The sequence below is a fragment of the Sus scrofa genome, chromosome 1 (genome assembly GCF_000003025.6).
Source record: "Sus scrofa isolate TJ Tabasco breed Duroc chromosome 1, Sscrofa11.1, whole genome shotgun sequence".
Taxonomy (NCBI): Eukaryota; Metazoa; Chordata; class Mammalia; order Artiodactyla; family Suidae; genus Sus; species Sus scrofa.
This window is the reverse complement of record NC_010443.5, coordinates 116,330,811-116,358,724: the sequence shown is the minus strand read 5'-3', so window position 1 is coordinate 116,358,724 and position 27,914 is coordinate 116,330,811. Positions and strand designations below refer to the sequence as shown.

Here is a 27,914-nt window from a genome sequence, read left to right as displayed (position 1 = left end):
CTAAAAAAAAACAATAGCAGAATAAATGAGGCAGAAAAACAGATAAATTAGTCGGAACAGAGTAGTAGTAGTCACTGCCACATAACAGAATAAAGAAAAAAGAATGAAAAGAAATGAAGACAATTTAAGAATCCTCTGGGAAATATCAAAAGCACCAACATTTGCATTATCTTCCCCCAGGGGAAGAGTGAAAGGGCTTGAAAAAAATATGTGAAGAGATAATAGTTGAAAACTTCCCTAAAACAGGAAAGGAAATGTAGGAAGTCCCATACAGGTTAACCCAAGGAGGAACAAACTGAGACACATAGTAATCAAATTGACAAAAATTAAAGACAAACAGAAAATATTAAGAACAAGAGGGAAAAGCAACAAATAGTATACAAAAGAATCCTCATAAGATTATCAGTTGATTTTCAGCAGAAACTCTGGAGGCAAGGAGTTGCATGATATATGTAAAGTGAAGAAAGGGAAAAACCTACAACCAAGAATACTCTACCCAAGTTGTTGGTAAGATTCAACAGAGAAATCAAAAGCTTTACAGACAAGCAAAAACGGAAAGAATTCAGCAGCTCCAAATCAGTGTGACAACAAATGCTAAAGGAACTTCTCTAGGTGGCAAAGAAAAGGCCACAATTAGAAACAGGAAAATTATGAAGTGGGAAAGCTTACTGGTAAAGGCAAACATATAGTAAAGATGGGAAATCACCAACACACAAATATGCTATCTAAAGAGTAATCCTGAATGGAGAAGAGTGCAAATACAGGATATTTGAAATACATTTCAAATTATCAGCAACTTAAAGCAACCATACACACACAGACACACAGACACACACACAGACACACACACACTGCACTATCAAAACCATAAGGTAATCACAAAGCAAAATTCTACAGTAGATATACACACAAAAAGAATAAGGAATGCAAACATAACACAAAAGACAGTCATCAAATCACAAGAGAACAAAAGAGGAAAGGAAGAAAAATCACCAAAAAAAAAAAAATCTAAAAAAATTAGTAAAATGGGGAATTCCCATCATGGCTCAGCAGAAATGACTCTGACTAAGATCCATAAGGACACATGTTTGATCCCTGGCCTCACACAGTGGGTTAAGGATCTGGCCTTGCTGTGAGCTGCGGTGTAGGTCACAGACATAATTTGTATCTGGCATTGCTGTGGCTGTGGTGTAGGCTGGCAGCTATAGCTCTGATTAGACCCCTAGCCTGGGAACCTCCATATGCCATGGGTACAGCCTATAAAGACAATAAACAAACAAACAAACAAACAAAATGGCAGTGAGAATATATATATCAATTATTACCTTAAATATAAGTGGATTAAATGCTCCAACCAAAAGACATAGACTGGCTGAATAGACACCAAAACAAGATCTGTGTATATGCTGTCTTCAAAAGACAAACTTAGAATCTATGGACACATATAGACTGAAAGTGAGGGGATGGAAAAATGTATTCTATGTGAATTGAAATCAAGAGATGACTGGAGTAGCAATATTCATATCAGATAAACTTTAAAATAAAGACTATTAAAAAAGACAAATAAGGGAGTTCCCGTCGTGGCGCAGTGGTTAACGAATCTGACTAAGAACCATGAGGTTGCGGGTTTGGTCCCTGCCCTTGCTCAGTGGGTTAACGATCCGGCGTTGCCGTGAGCTGTGGTTTGGGTTGCAGACGCGGCTCGGATCCCGCGTTGCTGTGGCTCTGGCGTAGGCCGGTGGCTACAGCTCCAATTCAACCCCTGGCCTGGGAACCTCCATATGCCGCGGGAGCGGCCCAAGAAATAGCAACAACAACAACAACAACAACAAAAAAGACAAAAGACAAAAGACAAAAAAAAAAAAAAAGACAAATAAGGTAATTACTTAATGATCAAGGGATCAATCCAAGAAGATATAACAACTGTAAATATATATGCACCCAATGTAGGAGCACCTCCCTATACAAGGCAAAGTTAACAGACATAAAGGGAGATATCGACAATAACATAGTAATAGTGGGGGACTTTAACAATCTGCTTACATCAATGGACAGATCATCCAGACAAAAAAGTAATAACAAAACACAGGCATTAAATGACACATTAGACCAGATGGACTTAATTGCTATTTCTAGATAGAGCATACTGTCCAAAAGCAGCAGAATACATATTCTCTTCAAGTACACAGGGATCACTCTCCAAGATAGATCACATGCTGGGCCACAAAGCAAGTTTTGGTAGATTTAAGAAAACTGAAATCGTATCAAACTTGTTTTCTGACCACAATGTGATGAGATTAGAAATTAACTACAAGAAAACAATTATAAAAAAACACAAACACATGGAGGCTGAACAATATGCTACTAAACAACCAATGGATCACTGAAGAAATCAAAGAGGAAATAAAAAAATACCTAGAGACAAATTAAAACAAAAAAAGATGATCCAAAACCTATGGGAGGCAGCAAAAGGAGTTCTAAGAGGGAAGATTATAGTGATATAAGCTTACCCCAGGAAATAAGAAAAAAATCTCAAATAAACAACCAAACCTTACTCCTAAAGAAGCTATAGAAAGAAAATTTTAAAACCCCAAAGATATATAGAAGGAAAAGAAATAAAAAAGTTCAAAGCAAAAATAAATTTAATAGAGACAAAAAAAAAAACCCAGAAAAGATCAGTGAAACTAAAACCTGGTTCATTAAAAAGATAAACAAAATTGATAAACTTTAGCTATACTCTTTAAGAACAAAAAAGGAGGAGTTCCCTTTGTGGCTCAGCATATTAAGTACCAGACAGAGTGTCCATGAGGATACAGGTTCAACACCTGCCATCCTCACTCAGTGGATTAAGGATCCAGCATTATGGCAACCTGCAGTGTAGACCTGCAGCTGCAGCTTTGATTTGACCACTAGCCCCGGAACTTCTATAGTTGAGGCCATTAAAAAAATGTGGGGAGAGGGTACAAAACAATAAAATCAGAAATGAAAAAGGAGAAGTCACAACCACCACTATAGAAATACAAAGGATCATCAGAGACTACCACAAGCAACTACATTCCAATAAAATGGACAACCTGGAAGAAATGGACAAATTCATAGAAAGGTACAATATCCCAAGACTAAACCAGGAAAAAACTGAAAATATGAACAGACCAATCACAAGTGCTAAAATTGAACATGTCATAAAAAAAATTTCCCACAAACAATAGTCCAGGACCAGAAGGCTTCATGGGCAAATTCCACCAAACATTTATAGAAGAGTCAACACCTATCCTGAAACTATTTCAAATAACTGCAGAGGAAGGAAAATTTCCAAACTCATTCTATGAGGCCACAATAATCCTGATACCAAAACCAGGCAAGGGAATTACAAAAAAAAAAAAAAGAAAGAAAGAAAATTATAGACCAACATCACTGATGAACACAGATGCCAAAATCCTCAACAAAGTGCTAGCAAACCTAACTCAACCATAGATTAAAAGGATCATACATGATGATTAAGTGGGACTGATCCCAGGCATGTAAGGATTTTTCAATAGTTGTAAATCAAACAGTGTGATACACCACATCAACAAATTGAAGAATAAAACCACACGATAATCTCAACAGGTGCAAAACACAGACAGACAAAAACAACAAAAAAACCTTTTGACAAAATTCAGCATCCATTTATGATAAAAACTCTCCAGAAAGTGGGCATAGAGGGAATCTACCTCAACATAATAAAGGTTATATATGACAGACCCACAATTAACAGCAAAAAGCTGAAAGCATCTCCTCAAAGATCTAGAAATATGACAAGTTTCTCTACTCTTGCTATTTTTATGCAACATACTTCTGGAAGTCCCAGACATAGCAATCATATTAAAAAAGAAATAAAAGGAATCCAAATTGGAAAAGAAGTAAAACTGTCACTGTTTGCAGAAGACATGATACTACATAGAAGATCCTAAAGAGGCTAACGGAAAACTGCTAGAGATGAATGAATTTGTAAACTGGCAGGATACAAAGTTAATACACAAAATCTCTTGGAGTTCTCAGTATGGCACAGCAGGTTAAGATCTGGTGTTGCCTCTGTGGCAGTGCCAGTTTGATCCCCAATTTGGTGCAGTGTGTTAACAATAATGCTGAAGAGAGGGTGGAGAAAAAAGAACCCGCCTATACTGTTGGTGGGAATGTAAATTGGTACAGCCACTATGGAGAAGAGTATGGAGGTTCCTTAAAAAACTGAAAGTAGAACTAGCATATGATCCTGCAATCCCATTCCCGGGCATATATCCAATGAAAACCATAATTTGAAAAGATTCATACAACCCCAATATTCATAGCAGCACTATTTATAATAGCCAAGACACAGAAACAACCTAAATGTCTTTCGACAGATGAAAAGATAAAGAAGATATGGTATATTCATACACTGTAATATTACTCAGCCATAAAAAGAATGAAATAATATCATTTGCCTCAATATAGATGGACCTAGAGATTACTATACTATATGAGGTAACCCAGAGAGAGGTAAATAACATATAATATCATTATATGTGGAATCTAAAAAAAAAGAGAGAAATGAACTTATATATTTAAAACAGAAATAGATCCACACACTTGGGAGGCAACAATTTTGTTCCAGATTAACATATATACACCACTATATATAAAATACATAACCAAAAGGACAGTATATGGCAAATGGAAGTATATTCACTATTTTGTAATAACCTATAAGGGAAAAGAATCTGAAAAAAAATATACATTATATGTATGTATTATTGGATCACTTTGCTGTACTCCTGAATCTACACAGCACCGTAAATAGACTATATTTCAGTTAAACATCTGTTTAAATTATACAAAATAAAGTTTCCTTTAAAGGTTAGAAAAAAAAAGAAAATGTGGACATATATATAAATACATACACACACACTATAGAATATTACACAGTGAAAAAAAAAGGAAATTCTCCCATGTTCAGTAACATGGATGAACCCACAGGGCAGTAGGCTAAGCAAAATAAGCCACACAAAGACAAATACTGCATGGAACCATACATATGTTGAATCTTAAAAAATATAAAGGTTAGAATCACAAAAATTGAAAGTTGCATGGTCGTGCCAGGGTCTGGAACATCAGGAAAATAAGAACGGTTGGTAAAATGGTACAAAATTTCAACTATAAGATGAATCAATGCTGAGGATCTAATGTACAGCATGGTAACTAGAGCTGATAAAACTGTACTGTATAATTGAAAGTTGTTAAGAGAGTTAGATCTTATGTATTCGCTTTAAAAAAAGTGAAAAAAAAAAGGGTAGCTATCTGAAGTCATAGATGTACTAGTGAACTTGACTTTGGGATTCCTTTCACTACGTAAAGTCGTATCAAATCTTCACACTGTACACTTTAAATATATTACAATTTTATATGTCAATTATACCTTGATAAAACTTGAAAAAAAATAGCTTAAAAATAAAATAAAACTCACCATGGCAGCAGCTTAAAACAGAAAGAGGAGTTCCTGCAACCTCATGGTTCCTAGTTGGATTCGTTAACCACTGAGCCATGACGGGAACTCCAGGACACAGGTTTGATCCCTGGCCTCGCTCAGTGGGTTAAGGATCCAGTGTTGCCATGAGCTGTGATGTAGGTTGCAGACTTGGATCTGGCGTTGCTGTGGCTGTGGCACAGACCAGCGGCTACAGCTCCAATTCGACCCCTAGCCTGGGAACTTCCAAATGCCATGGGTGTGGCCCTAAAAAGACAGGAAAAAAAAAAAAAAAAAAGAAAACAAGCAAAGGAACAAAAAGCCAAATGGCATTTGGTCTGTGGAACTTCTCATAAGCAATATCAAAGAAAGGTGAAAAACAGGAATTCCTGTCGTGGCTCAGTGGTTAACAAACCCAAATAGCATCCATGAGGATGCAAGTTCGATATCTGGCCTCACTCAGTGGGTTAAGGATCTGGCACTGCCATGAGCTATGACGTCGGCCACAGATGTGGCTCAGATCCTGCATTGCTGTGGCTCTTGCATAGGCTGGCAGCTACAGGTCCAATTGGATCCCTAGCCTGGGAGCCTCCATATGCCACAGGTACAGTCCTAAAGAGATAAAAAGACAAAAGAAAAGAAAAAAGAAAGGTGAAAAATAAAAGTTAAAAGCAACAGTGATACGGAAGTAGCCAAAACAGCAAAGGAGAAAAACCCTGAGCTCAGCTCCTCTAACAGACACACCCAAATTATAACTATTTACAGAGCAACTACTGATGAGTACAGACCAGAAGACTAACAGATTTTCCACACACAAATATATAAAGGGACCACAAGACAGGAAGAAGGAATGGAGATGTGTGGTCAAGACCCACACCCTTGGAGTTCCCGTCGTGGCGCAGTGGTTAGTGAATCCGACTAGGAACCATGAGGTTGCGGGTTCTGTCCCTGCCCTTGCTCAGTGGGTTAATGATCCGGCGTTGCTGTGAGCTGTGGTGTAGGTTGCAGACGCGGCTCGGATCCCGCGTTGCTGTGGCTCTGGCGTAGGCCAGTGGCTACAGCTCCGATTAGACCCCTAGCCTGGGAACCTCCATATGCCACGGGAGCGGCCCAAAGAAATAGCAAAAAAGACAAAAAAAAAAAAAAAAAAAAAAAAAAGACCCACACCCTTGGTAGTGCCCACAAACAGAAGGATAATGTTCTCCCCAAGGAGAGAAGAGTCCAAATCCACATCAGGTTCTCGAGCCCAGGGGTCCTGACTATGAAGACAAGCTACCAGAACATGATGCTTTGATCCAGTGGAGATTGTGGGGATTGTGTGCAGGAGAGCCCGAGAGCTGTAGGAAACAGACTCTGCACTTAAAGGGAGCATGCAAAACTCCATACACTCCAAGATCCAGCACAGAGGAAATAATCTGAAAGGCACTTGGGTCAGACCCATAGCCTCCTGGAAATGCAGGAAGTAACTTGGACTCCTCCTGGAAATACAGGTCCTGGCAGCAGCTATTTTGGGAAGATTGCTCTACTGCAAGAACATGGGCGCTGGTAAGCAACATTTGGAGTCCTCCCTCTAGCTTAGTACTCTGGGGATCTTACCTGCTCACCAGCCCATGAGTGCCAGCACCAGAACACTTAAAGCCAAGCAGCCAACTGCACAGGAGACCTAGCTTTTCCCACCAGTAGGCAGGTATCAGCCTTGGCTCCACAGCCTCCCACTAAGCCACCTCAGGATCTGGCCTCACCCACCAGTGGGATGACACAAGCCCTGAGATCTCCCAGGATTCACCCCACCTTCTAGCAGGTGGCACTAACCAAGACCCCTAGGCCTGTTGCCAGCTGCCACGGGATCCACCCTGTTCATGGGTAGCCTTGCTGGGACCTAGCCCTGTATACCAGTTGTGTAACACTAGCCCCAGGATAACCCAAGCCATGGAATCAATGTGCCAAAATCCAGTTCTCCCCATCACTGGATGACTGCTCCCCATGAGGAAAGGCTTACCAGTCAACATAGACAGGAGCCAACCCTGTCTACCAGCACACCCACAGCAGTTGGCCCTGCCACAAGAGAAGGGCCCACTTAGCCACAAAGGGGAACCTCTAGATCATATATCTCTGGTGACCTGAGAGGAGTATGTTCCTAAGCCCCATAACACATCTTTTATCTCCACGATCAGGAAACATAACCAACTAACTTAATACATTCGAATAAACACAAAGAATTAGGCAAATTGAGGCAAGAAAGGAATATCTTCCAAATGAAGGAACAAGATAAAACTCCAGAAGTAGAACTAATCGAAATAATCTACTTGATAAAGAGTTTAAGGTAATGTTCATAAAGATGCTCAATGAACTTGGGAGAACAAGGAATGAACACAATGAGAAGTTTAACAAAGAGCTAGAAAATATAATGAAGAATCAAACACACCTGATGTATACAATACCTGAAATTAAAAATTCACTAGAGGAGGAGGTCTAAGATGGAGGAGTAGCAGAATGTAAGGGTTCATCTATTCCCACAAATACACTGAAGATATAACTATGTGTGGAACTATGCACACAGAAAATTTGTGAAAAACTGACAAAAGACCTCAAGATTAAGATAGAACAAGAAAAACATTACAAAACCAGATAGGACATAAGAAAGAAGAAAGAAGAAGAGAAAAAGAAGTGAAAGTAAACGAGATGGGCTCTGCCCTCCCAGGAGGGAGATGGAAAGAGGAATAGCTCCTATATCCTGGGAAGTTCCTCACCAGTGATGAGATCAGCCAATAACAGAGAAGGAACTCTAGACAAATGGTCTGAAGCAGTTAAAAATGAGATAGTCCTCTACAAACAGCGCTATGGGCAACGGGCAACCAGAGGCAGGAACCAGCAGATGTTGGGAACTAAAACTGTGACCTTAGAAATCAGACCCAAAGAGGGAGCTGAGGTCAGCTATGTGGGGAAAAAAACAGGGTTGGCTGTGCAGAAGCAGCTGGAGAGACTAAAGCATAGGGCAATCGCAATGGAGAGCACCTAAGCAGAGGCAACCCAGTTGGGCTTAGAAACTAGACACCATTCTTTGGGGGTGATGGAAAGAAGGGGCGGGATCCACCACTACAGCCGTGTTCCCTATGCATGTTTTCTCAAGCTGTAGGACACTGCCTGCCTCAGCTAAGGAACCTTGGTGTAGAAGCTGCCTAGCAATGGCTAGGAAGCAGCCTTGCCCTTAGGTCTACGGACCTCTTCAAGCAGGTGGAGTAACTGCCTGGGGGAATAACACAAGTTTCCAGTTCCTGCCAGTGTGGGCCCCACGATAGTGGAGCCCAACCTGTGCCAGAAGAGATGCTGGCAGTGTTAGTGCTCATCCCCTGAGAGATCAGGGAAAACACAGGTGCTTTGACTCCACCCAGAGAATCTGCAGGATCTCTGACCAGCAGGGCAGCACCAGAAGAGCTGCTGGTGGCAGCACCCAATTCCTGCAAAAGCAACCAGCTGCCTCAGCAGGGAAAACACAGGCCTCTCACCTCCGCCCAGAGAGGCAAAGGTCATTCTTGGGAGAGGGCCACCAGTGCCTACTCCCTGCCAATCAGGGAAAATGCAGGCACCTTGGCTCCACCCAGAGAATTTACAGATGCTCAAGACAACAAAGCAGTGGCAGAAAAACTGTTGGTGGCAGCGCCCACTTCCAGCAAAAGCAGTGACCTGATTGAGCAGGGAAAACACAGCAAACAAAGGTGTCTCAGCTCCACCCGGAAAATCTGAAGAGGTTCGTTCCAGCAAAGCAGCACCCATGCCTTTGAGAGGGCTGCTGGTGCCTGCTCCTTGTCAATCAGGGAAAACACAGGAGCCTTGGCTCTGGCCAGAGAATCTGAAGAAGCTTGTGCCATCAAAGCAGCACCAGAAAAACTGCTGGCAGCAGTGCCCATTCCCATGAGAGGGCTGCCGGTACCCATCTCTGATGGAGCTGTGGGCTGCTCCCCGCCCCTGAGCCTTTAGAGAAAGATCCCTAGAGTGGCCAAGCAAGGAGAGTGCCAGCAGAACAGCAACATCTGCTCCTAAATCTACAGAAAGCAGTCCCTAGAGCCTACCCAACAAAGAGGTACACGTGAACCACCACCACCCCTGAGAACTACATACCAACTGTCAAGAAGACCATAAACAGAAAGGTAGACACTATAAGACGATAAAGAAGCAGCTTTCAGACAAAGGAACAAGACAAAAACATACAAAAACTGGATTTCTGGTCGTGGCTCAGTGGTTAAAGAATCCTACTAGTATTCATGAGGATGCACGTTTGATCCCTGGCCTTGCTCAGTGGGTTAAGGATCCAGCATTGACGTGAGCTGTGGTGCAGGTCACAGATGCAGCTCGGATCCTGAGTTGCTGTGGCTGTGGCGTAGCTCTGATTCGAAGCCTAGCCTGGGAACCTCCATGTGCTGCAAGTGTGGTCCTAAAAAGACAAAAAGACCAAAAAAAAAAACCCACAAAAAACAAAAAAACACTAAATGATGAGGAGATAGGCAATTTACCTGAAAAAGGATTCAGAGTGATGACAGTAAAGATGATCCAAGATCTTGGAAAAAGAATGGAACCTCCACATGCCACAGGAGTGGCCCTAGAAAAGGCAAAAAGACAAAAATAAATAAATAAGAAAGAAAGAGAGAGAGAGAGAGAGATTTGATGGAGAGACCAAAAGCTTCACAGACAAGCAAAAACGAAGAGAATTCAGCACCTCCAAATCAGCTTTACATCAACTACTAAAGGAACTTCTCAAAGCAGAAAAGGAAAATCCACAATTAGAAACAAGAATATTAAAAATGAAGAAGTGTACTGGTAAGGCAAAGATAATTTAAAAGTAGGAAATCACCCATTGACATATATTGACAAATATGATATCTAAACTAGCAAGCATGAAAAGTCGAGAGGACAAATGCAGAACTTTGAAAATGCATTTGAAATTAAGGAGACCAGCAAGATGAAACAATTCTACACACATATAGATGGATATAGAAAAATATAAGGGGAACCACTAGTCAAATAACTATAATGGTCACACACATAAAAAAAGAAAAACCAAGCCAAACATAACAATAAACATGGTCAGCAAATGGCAAGAAAAGACAACAAAAAGAGGAAGGGAAGAAAAAAGACCCAAAATAGCAATCCCCCAAAAAATTAGTAAATGATAATACATATTTATCCATAATTACACTGAATGTAAATGAATTAAATGCTCCAACTAAAAGAAAAAGACTAGTTGAATGGATTCAAAATCAAGACCCATATATATGCTGACTATAGGAGATCCACCTCAGATCTAAGGACACACACAGACTTAAAGTGAGGGGATGGAATAAAATTCTACATACAAACAGAAATTATAGAAAAGCAGGAGTAGCAATATTCATATCAGACAAAACAGATTTTAAAATAAAAAGCATCACAAGAGAAAAAGATGGACATTACATAATGATCAAAGGATCCATACAAGAAGAAGAAATAACAATTTTAAATACATATGTGCCCAACATAGGAGCAGCACAATATATAAGGTAACTACTAATAGCCATAAAAGGGGAATATGACAGTAACACAATGATAGTAGAGGACTTTAACACCCCACTTACAGCAATGGACAGATCATCCAGACAGAAAATCAGCAAGGAAACACAGGCCTTAAATGATACAACAGACCAAACAGACCTAACCGATATCTACAGAACTTTCACCCCAAAGCAGCAGAATATGCTTTCTTCTCAAATGCACATGGAACACTCTCCAGGATAGATCGCACTTGGGCCACAGATCAAGCCTTGATAAATTTTAAAAAATTGAGAAGACCAATGAAATCAAAAGTTGGTTCTTGAAAAAATCAACAAAAATGATAAACCATTAGCCAGACCATCAAGAAAAAGAAAGAGGGTTCAAATCAATAAAATTACAAATGAAAAAGAAGTTACAACTGACACTGCAGAAATACAAAGGATCATGAGTGACTACTAAGAGCAAGTCTATGCCAATAAAATGGACAACCTAGAAGAAATGGACAGATTCTTACAAAGGTACAACCTACAAAGAATGAACCAGGAATAAACAGAAAATATGAATAGACCAATCACAAATACTGAAATTGAAAATGTGATTTAAAAACTCCCCAAAAACAGAAGTCCAGGATCTGAAGGCTTCACAGCTGAGTTCTACCAAACATTCAGAGAAGAGTTAACATCTCTTGTTCTGAAATGAAAATTGCAGAGTAAGGAACGTTCCCAAACTCATTCTATGAAGTCACCATTACCCTGATATCAAAACCAAAGATACCACCAAAAAAAGAAAATTACAGGCCAATATCACTGATGAACACAGATGCAAAAATCCTCAACAAAATTTAGCAAAGTACATACGAATATACATTAAAACGATCACACACCATGATCAAGTAGGATTTATGCCAGGGATGCAAGGATTCTTCAATACCTGCAAATCTATCGATGTGATACACCACATCAACAAACCAAAAATAAAAACCATATTATCATCTCAAGAGATGCAGAAAAAGCTTTTGACAAAATTCACACCCATTCCTGATAAAAACTCTCCAGAGAGTGGGCATAGAGGGGAACTACCTCAATATAATAAAAGCCATTTAGGACAAACCCACAGCTAACTTCACTCTCAATGGTGAAAAACTGAAAACATTTCCACAAAGATCATGAACAGACAAGGACAAAGTTATTCAACACAGTCTTGGAAGTTCTAGCCATGGCAATTAGAGAAAAAAAGAAATAAAAGCAATCTAAATTAGAAAAGAAGAAGTGAAACTGTCACTGCAGATGAAATGATTTTATACCTAGAAAATCCTCAAGACACTACCACAAAACTATTAGAGCTCATCAATTAATTTGAAAGTTGCAGGATACAAAATTAATACAGAGAAACTGATTTCATTTTTATATACTAACAATGAAAGATCAGAAAGAGAAATTAGGGAAACAATCCCATTTACCACTGCATCAAAAGGAATAAAATACCTAGGAATAAGCCTACCTAAAGAGACAGAAGACCTGTACTGTGAAAACTATAAGACACTGATGAAAAAAATCAAAGGAGACACAAACAGATGGAAAAATATACCATGCTCTTGGATTGGAAGAATCAACATAGTCAAAATGACAATACTACCTAATGCAATCTACAGATTGAATGCATTCCCTATCAAATTACCAATGACATTCTTTACAGAACTAGAACAAAATATTTTAAAATTTGTATGGAAACACAAAAGACCTTGAGTAGTCAAAGCAATATTGAAAAGAAAAATGGAGGTGGAGGAATCAGGCTTCCTGACTTCAGACTCTGCTACAAAGCTACAGTCATCAAGACAGTATGGTACTGTCTTGAAAATGTGATTTTAAAACTCCCAAAAAGCAGAAGTCCAGGATCTGATGAAAAACATAAATACAGAACAGGATAGAAAGCCCAGAAATAAACCCAAACACCTATGGTCAACTAATCTATGACAAAGGAGGCAAGAAAGTGGCAGAAAGACTGTCTCTTCAATAAATGGTGCTAGGGAAACTGGACAACTTCATGAAAGAAAATGAAATTAGAACACTGTCTAACACCATACACAAAACAAACTCACCATGGATTAAAGACCTAAGTGTAAGACCAGACACTTATAAAACTCCTAGAGGAAAATATAGGCAGAATGCTCTTTGACATAAATCACAGTAACATCTTGTTTGATCCACCTCCTAGAATAAAGACACAATAAAGACACAAATAAATCAATGGGACATAGTTAAACTCAAAAGCTTCTCCACAGCAAAGGAAACCATTAAAAAAACAAAAAGACAAGCCACAGAATGGAAGAAAATTTTTGCAAATGACTCAATTGACAAAGGTTTAATCTCCACAATATACAACAACTCATACAATTCAACAACAAAAAAACAAACAACCTAATTGAAAAATAGGCAAAAGACCTAAATAGACATTTAACCAAAAAAGACATACAGATGACCAACAGGCACATGAAGAAATACTCAACATCACTAATTATTAAAGAAATGCAAATCTAAATTACAATGAGGTACCACCTCACATCAGTTAGAGTAGCCATCATTAACAAGTCAAGAAATAACAAATGCTGGAAAGGATGTGGAGAAAAGGGAACCCTTCTACACTGTTGGTGGGAATGTAAATTGGTACAACCACTATGGAAAACAGTAAGGAAATACCTCAAAAAACTAAATATAGAACTACCATATGACCTAGTAATCCCACTCCTGGGCATATACCCAGATAAAAACTTCAGTGGAAAAGATACATGCACCCATATGCTCATTGCAGCACTATTCACAAGAGCAAGACATGGAAACAACCTAAAAGCCCATTGATGATCAACCTAAATGATCCATTCCTGATATGGTAGATATACACAATGGAATACTATTCAGCTGTAAAAAAGGATGAAACAATGCCATGTGTAGCAATACAGATGGAACTAGAGACTCTCATACTAAGTGAAGTAAATCAGAAAAAGAAAGACACCATATGATATCCCTTATATGTGGAGACTATAATATGGCACAAATGATCTATCTACAAAACAGAAAAGATCATGGACATGTAGGATGGATTGGGAGTCTGGTGTTAGTAGATGAAAACTCTTGCATTTGGAGTGGACAAGCAATGAGATCCTGCTCTATACCACAGAGAACTATATATCTAATCACTTCTAATGGAACATGATGGAGGATAATGTGAGAAAAAGTATGTATGACTAGGTCACTTTGCTGAACAGCACAAATTGACAGAACATTGTAAATCAATCATAATAAAAAATTAAAAATAATAAAACATAATTATTCCCTAAGTGTTCATTCAGAATCTTTTGCCCCATTCCAAGTTGTCCTGTTCACTGACCTTCAGTAAACCTAAGTACAATAAAAAACCTAAGTACAGTAAAAAACCTAAGTATAATAAAAGCACTATACTTGAAAAAAAAAAAAAACACTAAAAAAACTAACAGTAGATTAGATGATATAGAGGAACAGATCAGTGATTTGGAAGACAGAGTAGTGGAAATTACCCAAGCTGAACAGAAAAAAGAAAAAAAAAATGTTTAAATGACAGTTGAAAGGACAGCTAGAACAACATCAAGTATACAAACAATTGCATTATGGGGGGTTCCTACAGAAAGAGAGAGAAGGGGAGAAGAAAGAGATAAGGGAGAAGAGAACTTATGTGAAGTGATAATAGCTAAAAATTTCTCACTTTTGAGAAAGGAAATAGGTATCTAGGTCTCAGCATCACAGAGTTCCAAATAACATCAACCCAAAGAGGTCCATACCAAGACACACTGCAATTAAATGACAAAAAAAAAAGATAAAATTTAAAGGCATCACAGGAAAAACATCTAATTATATACAAGGGAACTCCCATAAGATTATCAGATGACTTTTCAGCAGAAACTTTGCAGGCTGGAAGGGAGTGGCATAATACATTTAAAGTGATGAAAGGAAAAAAAAAAAAAAAACAAAAAACCTATACCCAAGAACACCTGGCAAGGCTGCTTTTCAAACTTGAAAGAAAGATAAAGAGTTTTACAGACAAGCAAAAGTTAAGAGTTCAATACCACTAATCCAGTTTTACGAGAAACATTAAAAGGATTTTTCTAAGCAAAAAAAGACCATAACTAGAAATATGAAAATTATGAAAGAAAAAACACAATCATAAAGGCAAACACACAGTAAAGGTAGTATAATGCTAGTAGGAAGGTTAAAAGGCCAAAGAAGTAAAATTATTGATATCCTCAATAAGTGGTCATGGTATATACAAAACAAAATGATGTAAAATATAATGTCAATAAATTAAATATGGAGAGAGGGAGCATAAAAATGCAAGGTTATTAGAATGCATTCGAACCTAAGAGATCATGAACTTCAAACAATCAGCTATATAGGTTATTACATATAACCTCTTGGTAATCACAAACTGAAAATCTTTAATAGATATGCACACAAAAAAGAGAAAGGAATTCAACTATGACACTAAAGACAGACACAAATCACAAGAGCGAAAGAATATAGGGAAAAAAAAGAACTAAAAGAACAACAACTAAAAGAAAATGGTAGTAAGTACATACTTATCAGTAATTAAATGTAAATAAACTAAATGGTTCAATCTAAAGACAGAGTGGCTGAATATACACAAAAACAAGACCCATCTCTATGCTGCCAATGAGATACTCCCTTTAGATCTAAAGACACACACATACTGAAAGTTACGGGATGAAAAAAGTTATTTCATGCAAATGGAAATGGAAATAAAGCTGGGTACTAATACTTATATTAGACAAAATTTTAAAAAGACTATAATGAGATGAAGGACATTACATATTGATGATCAATCCAACAAGATGATATAATAATCCCTGTAAATATATATACACCCAACAGAGGAGAACCTAAATATAGAAAACAAATAAGAACAAATATAAAGAGAAAAATTGACATTAACATAGTAATAGTAACAGACTTCAACACTCCACTTAAATCAATGGATAAATCATTCAGATAAAAAATCAATAAGGAAACACTGATTTAAATAACACATTAGGAGTTTCCATTGTGGTTCAGCAGGTTGAGAATTCAACATAGTGTCCAAGAGAGGCAGGTTCGATCCCTGGCCTTGTTTGGTGGGTTAAGGATCCAGCATTACCACAAGCTGTGGTGTAGGTTGCAGATGTGGCTCAGATTCAACCTCTGGCCAGGGAACTTCCATATGCCACATATGGCACCATAAAAAATTTAAAAAATAAATAGCACATTAGATCAGATGGACTTACTAGATATATAGAGAACATTTCATCCAACAACATTCTTTTCAAGAGCACATGGAACATTTTCTAGGATAGATCACATGCTAGATCACAAAACAGGTCTGAATAAATTTAAGAAGACTGAAACAATACCAAGTATTTTTTCTGATCACACCATGAGGCTAGAAATTAACTGTAAGAAATAAACTGCAAGAAATACAAATAGGTGGAGGCTAAATAATACACTACTAAGCCACCAATGGGTCATGGAAGATATCAAAGAAGAAATAAAAAAGTACCTATAGGCAAAACAATGATCTGAAATCTATGGCATTCAGCAAAAGCAGCTCAAAGAGGGAAGTTTACAGCCATTCTTGTGGTCTTTCTATATCTCAGTTATACATGCCTCTAATAAAAAGGGCATGAGGCTTCACAGATAAGGACTTTCTGAAGGCTCTACAGTATAACCTAGACAATTCCAGAAAGCAACACATACCTCATCTGCATGAGTTGCATCTCATCAGTCAAAGCCAGTTCACAGTTTAAAGTTTCTGGGTTCTAATTTTTAGGAAAACAATAACAGAACAAAGCACTTCAAATTTGACCTATGTAGGTTAAAAATAAGTGAGTAAAGCGGTCCCCCCGAGGTAGAAAACAAAATAAAAACAAAAAATACAAAATATAAAAAGAAAAATCACAAGGAAGATATGAAAGTAGGAAACAGCAGTCCAAAATAAAAAAGGAAAAGTGTATTTCAAATTGGTCTGGTGTCAATATTCCAAGCTTGCATTAATCATCTCAAACCCCCACAATTCCAACTCAATTTCTCATGCTCTGGATAGATGACCTGGCCTCCTTCACCAGGAAAACAAACGATGACTTTAACTATCTGTGCCTAAGAATTATCCAAATCCCTAGTTATTCCTTATTTCTGCCCTCTGGTATCGAAAGAGAATAACACCCCCTATTGCCTAAAATTTAATTTTTCACCTGTTCCAAATTTTATCCCACCCCAAGACAACTGCTTCATCACCAATCCTCCCTCTTTACTGGTTTCTTTCTTCTACATAGAAATATGTCCAAAATCATTTCATCCAAAGAATACAAAAGCTCTGCCTTCACCCTGCAACCTCTTCAAACTCATTAGCCAGAATGAGCTTTCCAAAATACAAAGCCAATTAACTTGGTATTCTTGCTGAAAATTCCTAAAGGGTTCCCTATTATCTTCTGGAGATTTTTCAAAACAGCAGGATTTTATTTCTGACCAAGCAAATGTTCTCTCACTGTGCCATATTCTGTTAGGCACTTGTCAAAGCTGACTGAAATATCATTTTCCCATTTATTCCCAGGTAACTGTGACTCATTCTTCAGTATTAAACACAAATAAGACTGCCTCATATTTCCTGACCATCTTCTGAGATTGAGATACCAATCTTTGGTCAGTGTTTTCTCTTTATCCACCCATGACCTCTTATGCATACTACGGTGTAATTTTTACTTTTTTTTCTTCTCCATCACCCTCTCTATGAGTAAATATAAAGCAAAGATTGACTTGTTCAGCTCTCTCTCACCATATTATTCAATAAATGTTTGCTAAATGAAAGAATGATAGATCTACAGCAAAGATACTGGGAAGCTGATACAGTAAACCAAGTTTGAAGCAACAGATTTGAAGTTAAGGTTTCTCTGAACATGTGTAAAACTGATTTCCATTTGAAATATCATTCTACAATACCTAAAGCAATTGTTTTATGGCGCTTAAAATGGAGCCAGTGGTGCTCATCTGTTCCCACCCCGCCACCCATCCTGGACCAGTGCCATCATGCCCAAGTGCCCCAAGTGCAACAAGGAGATGTACTTTGCTGCGTGGGTGACCTCCCTGGGGAAGGACTGGCACTGGCCTTGCCTGAAGTGTGAGAAATGTGGAAAGACACCGACCTCAGGGGGCCATGCTGAGCATAAGGGCAAGGCCTACTGCAACCACCCCTGCTATGCTGCCATGTTCAGACCTAAATGCTTTGGACATGGTGGAGCTGAGAGTCACACCCTCAAGTAAACCCAGGTTTTGGAGACCTCATCCCTGGCTGCCCACCAGGCCACTGCCTGTCTAGGCTGATGGCAGGCCTTCTCCACAGGCACCTGTAGACATGGTGCCCTCAATAACAGAACGCTGGGGGGGGGTGGGAATGGGGGCGGAAGGAACCAGCAGAATAGCCTTGGCTCCTGCTCATGTAGATGTGGATCTTCTCTCTAACAGTCTAAAGATGAAGCTGACATATAAGAAAAGGCAATGCAAAGGATGCTGCAGAGAAATGAAGTCAGAACCTGGATTTAACTGAATCTTATCACTGCTCTTTCTCTGAACTTTTCCTGCTAGATGAGTTAAATTCTCTTTATTATTTAAACCTAATCTTTTCAATTAAAATTGAGGAAGGTGAATTGTAAAATAGCCACAAGTTCCTCCCATAACTAGATGCATGCCCCTCTGCAGTGTGACTTAATCATTCTTTCCCAGAAAATGTGCAGTGTATTTCTCCAACCCCTAATCTGGGCTTGGCTATATGAGACATAGTAATTCAAGTTTTAAGCTAATTTACAGTTTGAGCTAATAACATGTTGCCTTTTGTTGCTATATATCTTCATTGCACTTACTGGACCATCAAAGTTCTTTTTGTGAATGGTGTCTAATATTGGACAGAGTAAAAATAGCTTCACCTATCCACCAAAATAAAAGTTCACTACAGTTAACAGGGTACTAGAACAATGCGTTCACATTAATTCATTCAAATATCTGAATGCCTACTATTTACTTGGCTATGATAAGGATGAAAGGAAACATAGTCTCAACACTATTCAGGGAAAGAGACAGACAAAATGAATAGTTTGTAGTATAGGGTACAGACTTCCATAGGTTCTATCACTCCAGTTTAATCTATAGCTTCATATTTTACACATTAATGCCCATAAGTCACCTTTCCAAATACCAAAGTCGTGGTCTCATATATCAGTAGATTAATAACTTCAAGTTATAGCATGGTGGTACTACCTGCCAATTATTTTTCAGTTTTGTTATATTTACTAATACAGCAATATGTGCATTAATAATCTAGTTTATTAGTTTATTAGTTTTTATATCTATTTTATTAGTTTAGTACATATTTATCTGTCAAAAATTTTATATTATTTTCCTTTTATTTTATAAAATTCAGAAAAATGATAAAATCAAAAGTCTGATAGCAGTGATAATACGGTCGAGAAAAGGTGGAACTCCTCAAGTTTAATGAAAGTAGACATCTTTGGACGGCTGGCCATGTGTTCAATTATTAAGTAAAAAACAAAGTACACAACTATTGGCTATATGTAAAAGTAATAAAAAGCAGAGAAAATCTTTGGAATGATGAATTTTTTATTATAAAAGCAATACCAGTGATCCAAATGCAAAAGAACAGTCATGGGTCCATAGAGCCCTTGATGAGACACTTATTATAGATTCCTTAATCATTTCGAAATGTCAAAATCAGAATTTGAGATAAGAAATTATTTGTAGGAGTTCCTGTAGTGGCGAAGCAGCAATGGATCCGATTAGGAACCATGAGTTTGCAGGTTCAATCCCTGGCCTCGATCAGTGGATTAAGGATCCGGTGTTGCCATGAGCTGTGGCATGGGTCACAGACGTGGCTCGGATCTGGCATTGCTTTGGCTGTGGTGTAGGCCGGCAGCTGTAGCTCTGACTGGACCCCTAGCCTGGGAACCTCCATATGCCACGGGTGTGGCCCTGAAAGGACAAGAGACAAAAAAAAGAATGTATATATACTAAAACACAATGAATTGTAAGTTTTAACTGGGTAAACTGTATGGCATGTAAATTATATCTCAAGAAATATACTGTTGATTAAAGCTTTAACTTGGAAACTTCAACAGTTTAAAAGATATTAATTTGTCAGTATTTAGTGTTTAATCTATGCTTTTGTTTGTTTTAAATAATCATGTCCATTAATCCCAAGATCAAAAAAAGAAGTAAAAAACACCATAAAACATTATACTTTTTAATTTTATTTTTTTATTTTTTGTCTTTTTGCCTTTTGAGGGCTGCTCCCACAGCATATGGAGGTTCCCAGGCTAGGGGTCTAATCACAGCTGTAGCCACTGGCCTACGCAGAGCCACAGCAACTCAGGATCTGAGCCACTTCTGCGACCAACACTACAGCTCATGGCAACGCTGGATCCTTAACCCACTGAGCAAGGCCAAGGGATCGAACCCACAACCTCATGGTTCCTAGTCGGATTTTTTAACCACTGAGCCACAACAGGAACTCCAACATTATACTTTTTTTATTCCCCTAGAGGTAGAACATTTTCCCTGGAAAAAGTAAACCTATTGCTCAATCCTCATACTCTCAACTTGCATACAGGTTTTCAGAAATACACATCGGTTGGACAGCCTACATAACAGAGTAAGTCCTATAACCAAAGTATGAACAAAAAGGTGAGGAAACACAGTAGTTAGAATAAATGATCACTGAATAGTTTACTACTATCTCTTTAATTAAAGGGCTCTCCTATCAATCTGCAACTTACCTTCATCATGACGTTTAGTGTGTATTTTTGATCTTCCCTCCTTGCTGCAACTTTTGCTTCCACTGCTTCTTTTGCTTTTTCTTGTGCTTGTAGGATAGATTTCTCCCTTATTCTCTGCATCATTTCTTTATCAACTAAAACATAAGGAATATCACTAAATTAAGATCTTGATGAATTTGTTTTATGTAGGAGAAACTGCTTACATACTGATCTGGGAAAAGCAAAAACAGTTATCGATACCAAAGTGGTCAAGAAGCTACTATTAAAAAGTAACCAAGTAACTCTTAAAACTGTAATAGTAAAGAATTAGTAAAGAATGCAAGCCTTTGTGCACTACAAGAGACAGAAGACAGAGACAGGATATGAATGAGAGAAAAAGAACAATGGAGGGGAAAATAAGTGAGAGACTGAGGATGGGGAAAGAGGAGGGAGAGAAGGAGAAGAGGGACACAAGAAGGAATGAAAGGATAGTGGGGGAGGGGCAAGATGCAGGGGAGCAAGGGAGAGAACAGATTATCCTCCTCCATCTCTGTTGAGAAACTAGGGCTCTTTGCTTTTATTTATTTTTTATTTTTTGTCTTTTTGCCTTTTCTAGGGCCGCTCCCATGGCATATGGAGGTTCCCAGGTTAGGGATCTAATAGGAGCTTAACCCACTGAGCAAGGCCAAGCATCAAACCCGCAACCTCATGGTTCCTAGTCGGATTCATTAACCACTGAGCCACAACGGGAACTCCAGGGCTCTTTGCTTTTAAACAGGACCACTATGGTGTCTCCTAGAAGAGAAGATGGGTGGAGACCATGTGACCCTGTCAATCACTCTCAAAAATACAAATGGTGAGTTATACATATGAAGAGTATATCCAGCCTTAGGAAAAATTACACAATAACATGACATGTTATATATAGAATTTTACCATTCACAAAGATTTGTATTCAGTGACTCAGTGTTTTAGAAACTGCAGGCTGTGACCCATTGGGGGTAAATTATCTTAAGGGAAGAAGGATAGGGAAATGATCTAGAATTTTAGGGGGGAGAAAAAAGAAGGGAGAGGAAACTTAGGAGGAAAGGGTGGAGTAGGGGACAGAAAAAAGCGGCAGGAGTGGAGGGATGAATAGAAAAGCCTTATACACCCATTCACGTTGTTTTAAAATGTATGGAAAAATACACAAAGAAAACCAATTATGTTAAAACAAAATATTCAAAAATAAATATGTGATATATATATTTGCTGCTGCCTTTTTTTTTTTTTTTTTACTTTTTAGGGCTGCACTCATGTCATATGGAAATTCCCAGGCTAGGGATCGAGTTGCAGCTGTAGCCGCTGGCCTACACTATAGCCACAGCAATGCCGGATCCAAGTCATGACTGCAACCTACACCACAGCTCACGGCAATGCCGGATCCTTAACCCACTGAGCCGGCCAGGGATCAAACCCTCATCCTCATGGATACTAGTTGGATTTGTTTCCACTGGGCCACAACGGGAACTCCTAGATATTTGCTTCTTTATTAACACATTAAATAACATACAGCAGAATGTCTAATAAATACTATAGTTTCAAAGTAGTACATATAAAAGATAGCAGTACCTGTGATATGAACATTTTTTTTATTTTTATTGATACTATTGTCGTCTGTGGCTTACATTCATAACTGAAAGGCATATTACATTTCAGTAAAAAAGTAAGTGAAGACTAAGGAATTTTTACCCATCCAAGATCTTGTTTAGGAATTAGGTCTGAAGCCTCTTCCCAACGTTCTCCTGTTTAGTAACAGGGTGGCAGAAAGTTGGACCAGCTTCAGAGGCATAAATAACTTAAAAAACATCAGATTTCCAAATGAAATGCTCCACGTCTAAAAGACATGAAAAATGGATCAACAAAGAACTTTAGGAAAAAGACGGAGCAAGGATGTTTTGAATAATGAGGGAGGCAGGCTTGGAGTATAGAGTTCCACAACACTATCTGCGGAATAAAAAAAAAAAAGATTGTTAAACGTTTTGACTGAATTGCGAGTTCTAAAAGAATCTCAAACTTGGTTTCTGAAGTAAAAATCAATATTCATTACTCATTATATGGGTTAATTTTAAGATTGTTTTGACTAATCTAACTGGCAAATTACAGTCATACCCAACCTGTTACTTGTTTTCCTACAACACACAGGCTAAGGATAATTTTTACAGTTTAAAGAGTTGAAAAAAATCAAAAGATAGTAATATTTTATGACTTACAAAAATTGGAATAAATTGAAATTTCACAGACAATAAATACATATTGTCTTTTCCTGCTTTTGCGTTACAATGACAGAACTGAGTAATTGTGATAGAGACCACATGGCTCACAAAATCCAATAGGTTACCTAGTCCTCTACAGAAAAAGCCTGCCAAACCTTGGTTTAAATGGTTAAAATCTGGCATGGCTGACCATATAATCATGAAAGAGAAGAATTAAGCAGCAGTGCAATGAAAAGAGATGTGTAAATCAGAGAAAAAGGTCATGATTAGAAAAGAAAATTCCCTTCCCATTCCTGGAGAAGGTGGCCAACCAGGTTAAGAAAGGGATTTGACATAGAAGAAAGTGTTTCATGTCAGAAACAGGGGACAGTAACAGGCTTACTGATCTTTCTTTATATCCTAAAAAGCTGGTGGACAAAACGTTACCTGGGGAAATCTGTTGACCAATAGGAAAGATTCAAACACAAAAACGTTTAAGTCAGTGGTTCTCAAACCTGGCCAGTCATCAGAATCACCTGGGCAGTTCCCAACCCCCAATCTGTTTATTTTAAAATAAGCCATCATAATAGAAAATGGCGCTGGTCCCATCTAATTACGATTATCAACAGCAGCTGAAAAAACTGAAAGTGTTTACATTTAGTCTTAGGTAAGTCAAAACACCCTAGGTGTGTTTCATGGCATATTCCCATCTCTGACTTAACAAGTCAAAAAGGCAGGCAGGAATAGGAGCACAGGAATCTGGTTTTTAAAAACTCCTCAGCTAGTCTAGGACTCAATAAGGAACTCAAGTAACCTGGCTATGGCAACCTACTTAACTGTATTTTCTGAGCTGAATCCCAGATTTTAGGGAAAAGTTCTCCCTGGTCCTGGGGACTAAAAAATTAAATTCCACTGCAAGATACCAAGAAAATACTATTATAAAGAATGACTGCAATTTCCCATTCTCAATAGTCCTGACTTAAGGCTTAATGCCAAAGACCTAAGCAAGATTTCAGGTGATAGATAGAAAACACAAGAAAACATGACTACTAGATCAGGAAAGAGGGTAAGAGAGCTAAAGCAGTAGAGGCCAATTACTGACCCACCAAGCTGATCCTGGCAGAAGAACAGAGGACTGACTGATTAAGAGTACAGAGAACAGGGGATCTCAACTTGGACTGTACATTATTATCCTTAAAAAGCGCTTTTAAGACTACCAATACCTAGGTCTTTCTCCCAGAAATGATTTGATTGGTCTAGAGTGAACTTCAGCAGACATCTGTGTTATGTAAAACTTCTGTAGGTAATTCAAATATATAGCCAGCATTGATAAACACTGCTTTAGAGTCAAAGTGCTAAGTAAGGCTCCAGTTCCAGCATGCCACTTATTAGCTGTGTTATCTTTGGCAATTACTGAACCCTTCTGTGCCTTAGTAGCCTCACCTTTTAAAAAAAAAGCTGGTGGGGGGAGAGTAGGGGGTTACCTAAGTGATAGATTGCTGTGAGGATTCACAGATTAACTAATGCCTAATACAAAATGAGTGCTCAATAAAGGCCATATTGGTAAACTTTATTCCCTAAAGATAGGAGCCCATATCTTTTAAGAGCTATTATTAATGTCTTCAATTTTTAAATAATTCAATATTTAGGTGATTTGTTGGAGACCATGGAACAGCTGAACTCTGCAGAAGGCAAATATCTATGGATGCAGACTTCTAAAGTATAGAGTCTCCTTCGAAGACAAGATAAAGGACTTGTGCATTAACCATGTTATTCTATAGACAGCTGCAATAAGTCCTAAGGATACCCCCTTTGATATCACTAAGATAACCTCATTATTGCCTATGCCAGTTCCTGCCCACTAATCTTGTCATCTTCCTTAATCCCATTAGTAATAATCTCATCACCTTCCTTAATAAAAGTCATGTGGGCTAAAGCCTAGGCATCTTTGTTCTTCCGAACAGAGTGCCTCCTGGTCCCCCACTTTCTAAATGTAAGAGTCTTGTGTGTTTTGCTATACCTCGCAGTCCCTCTTCCAGGATTCCCAGTTCCCTGCAGCGCTTGAATTGGCAGTGATCAACTGATTGCCACTCTGGCAGCATGCAGAAGTTCCCCAGCCAGGGATGGAACCCAAGCCACAGCAGCAACCCAAGCCAGATCCTTAAACCGCTGCTATGCCACCCGGGAATTCCTGGATTATTTATTTTAAGTGGCAGCTAGAGCACTAACTCATTTAAATCATGATCACATGCCTATTTTTTTTCCCTAGAAGCGCAGCATATTATTTCAAAAAACAATGTTTAAATGGTATAAAATATAAAAATCGCAACCAGCTGAACATTTTTTAATAACAAACTTACCACCTGACAGAGAAAGGGTCTCCCACATGGCCGCTTCTTTTTTGTGTAAGGTGAAAAGAATAGTATCATTTCCAATCTTGGCTTTACTGCTCTCATCGTCTATGGGAGCATAGAGAAACACCTCAAATAAAAATGGAGGACAGTTGACCTATTCAGGAGGGGGAAAACGGAAGTTAATTTAGTTACACAAATTAAGACGCATCCATTAAGAATAAGTGACAGACCAAAATCATTTTCTTAAATTCCTGCTATTAATTTACCCCAGGTCTCGAAAAATTACCAACCCATATGAGGAAGTCCTGGATAAAATAATCTCTGATTTGATGACATTTATCTACAGATACGGTGTATTGGAGTATTGGATTCCGTGGTTTGTTTTATTTTTAATAGGACTAAAGTTTTAGGATGCTTATCTGCAACGCCGAGCCTAAGGCGTGTCCACAGCCGCGCCCTCGCAAACGCTTCGGACCACACCCCCGGTCACCCGGCAGGCATGACTCGCATTCCTACCTTCAGATAGTTTTCCGTGCAGAACACGTCCGCGTCTCTGACGCTGACGCCTCGGAGGGGCACAGAGATGAAGACCGCAGTCTCCGTTTGCTGCCAGGTGTAATCGTTAACCTGCAAAGGCATCCCGGGAGGCTTCGGGACAGGCTGGGGAGTACTCTTGCTGGCTCGGTTGCTAGGGAAGCTGGGGTTACCACGCGCCAGCTCTTCCGGGTCATGCCGGGCTGCGGCGCCCCGCGTTCCCAGCGTGCTCCGGGCGCGCCCCTGCTGCCGCCTCTGATGACTTTCTGACCCCCTAGTTGGGGGTCTATTACCTCTTGAGGACTTAGCCCATGCCTGCAGTCTGAGCGTAGAAATAGGCCTGCCTCGGTTTAAGCAAGAAAAGAACTTTGCGCCTGAGAATGCAGAAAAGGGATGTGGGAAAGCGTGACTCTCGAGAAGCAGGGGCGACACCCACATGGTCTTTGCAGCGCTGGCCTTTTATTCGTTGTGATAGAGACAGAAGTTAGCACTATTTGGTATTCCTATTTTGGAAATCTGCTTATATAGACGTTCTGGCCTGGGAGCTTGCCTGTACAGTTGTAGTCTTTCAAATCCTGTCAACTGTAAAACTCAACACAAGCTGTAGGTAGCGTTTATTCCTAGGTTTGAGGACTGGGAGAACCGACCATATGACTCACCTGACGAATACTGGACTGCAACGCAGCTGTAGAATAAGTTGAATTTACACCGATATGTTTTACGACTGCGTAAGGAGACTTGTAATTTTAGCGCTGGAAGGAAACTCGAAGATCATGTATTCATCCCACATATAGGATTTAAGGAATCTGATATCCATACACTCAACCCCATTGCCACATAGATTAATAGTAGAACTGTGATTCAGATCCTGATTCCGTAACTCACATGCCAGTGTTCTTTCCTTAGGATGCTTTCTGGAGACGTAGTTTATAAATTACTGGAATTTGATTTTTTTAAGACATGAAAATTAAGCACCTACAAACTATTTTCCACCTAGAGATGGGGATTTTTTTTTTTAATTTTAATTTTTTTTTTTTTTTTAGCATTTTATCTTTGGACGTCATTAATACAAATTTAAAAGCTCCTGAAAAAGTCCTTGAGGAAAGTTTAGGTGCAGAAGACTTGGGAGAAAAAAAAAATCATCTTTTACTCCCTTAACAGGCCACTCTTCACCACTTTACCCAACTGTGTCAGCGGTTCATCATCTCAAGGTTCCATAACTTTGAATACTGGGACCATATTAGACTTCTTTTCCCTTGTCCTCCTAAGTGGAGAAACCTAAGAATAAGTTCTATGGATTCTTTTTCATGTTGCTTTTGGCTTTTTCCTTCCTGTGTTCTATTGCTACTTTTCCATTTTGTTTCAAACTCCCCTGTGTCTTCAAAAGAAAGGGTTTATGCCTTCCTTTTAGATAAAATTTTAAAGTGTAGGTTCTGCTGCTATTCAAAAACACAAGCAGGGAGTTCCCATCGTGGCTCAGAGGTAACAAACCTGACTAGTATCTATGAGGTTGAGGATTTGATCCCTGGCCTTGCTCAGTGGATTAAGTTTCCAGCATTGCCATGAACCATGGTGTAGTTTGCAGACATAGCCCAGATCTGGTGTTGCTGCGGCTGTGGTGAAGGCCAGCAGCTACAGCTCCTACTCTACCCCTAGCCTGGGAACTTCCATATGCCCTGGTGTGGCCTAAAAAAAAAAAAAAAAAAAAAAAACCCGCAAGCAATATATGTGTATGAAAAATAATTTGTTTTAAAAAAGATACTTTATCCTATTTGAGAGTTTCCGGAAAATTCATTAGCAATCACTTTGTTAAGCAATTACACTCTCTGCAGTAAAATGGTTCTCCTGACTGCCACAGTCTTATGAAAAGTTTTATACTCTGAATGAATTATATCTTTTAAAAAACTTGATCAGTTTTATTACTGAATCATTACATCAACTGACAC

The 27,914-nt window shown here is 38.7% G+C and overlaps 1 protein-coding gene and 1 pseudogene across 4 annotated transcripts in view; one reads left to right on the top strand and one right to left on the bottom strand.

Moving 5' to 3' along the window:
- The window catches only part of DNAAF4 (dynein axonemal assembly factor 4), a 100,457-nt gene extending 72,949 nt beyond the window's left edge, over positions 1-27,508 (bottom strand). For 3 of the 4 annotated variants that reach the window (XR_002344798.1, XM_021094952.1, XM_021094972.1), the window contains exons 1-3: positions 25,951-27,507; positions 25,441-25,588; positions 20,868-21,001 (exon numbers count right to left, since the gene is read on the bottom strand). Coding sequence is in view for 3 of the 4 variants with exons in the window: in XM_021094952.1 (XP_020950611.1) it covers positions 20,868-21,001; positions 25,441-25,588; positions 25,951-26,406 (738 nt within the window). In the remaining variant the exon portion in view is untranslated. Of the gene's footprint in view, positions 1-20,867; positions 21,002-25,440; positions 25,589-25,950 lie in introns of all 4 variants that reach the window. The other variant, XM_021094959.1, reaches the window with a different exon arrangement.
- Positions 17,100-19,895, top strand: LOC102160403 (annotated as a pseudogene).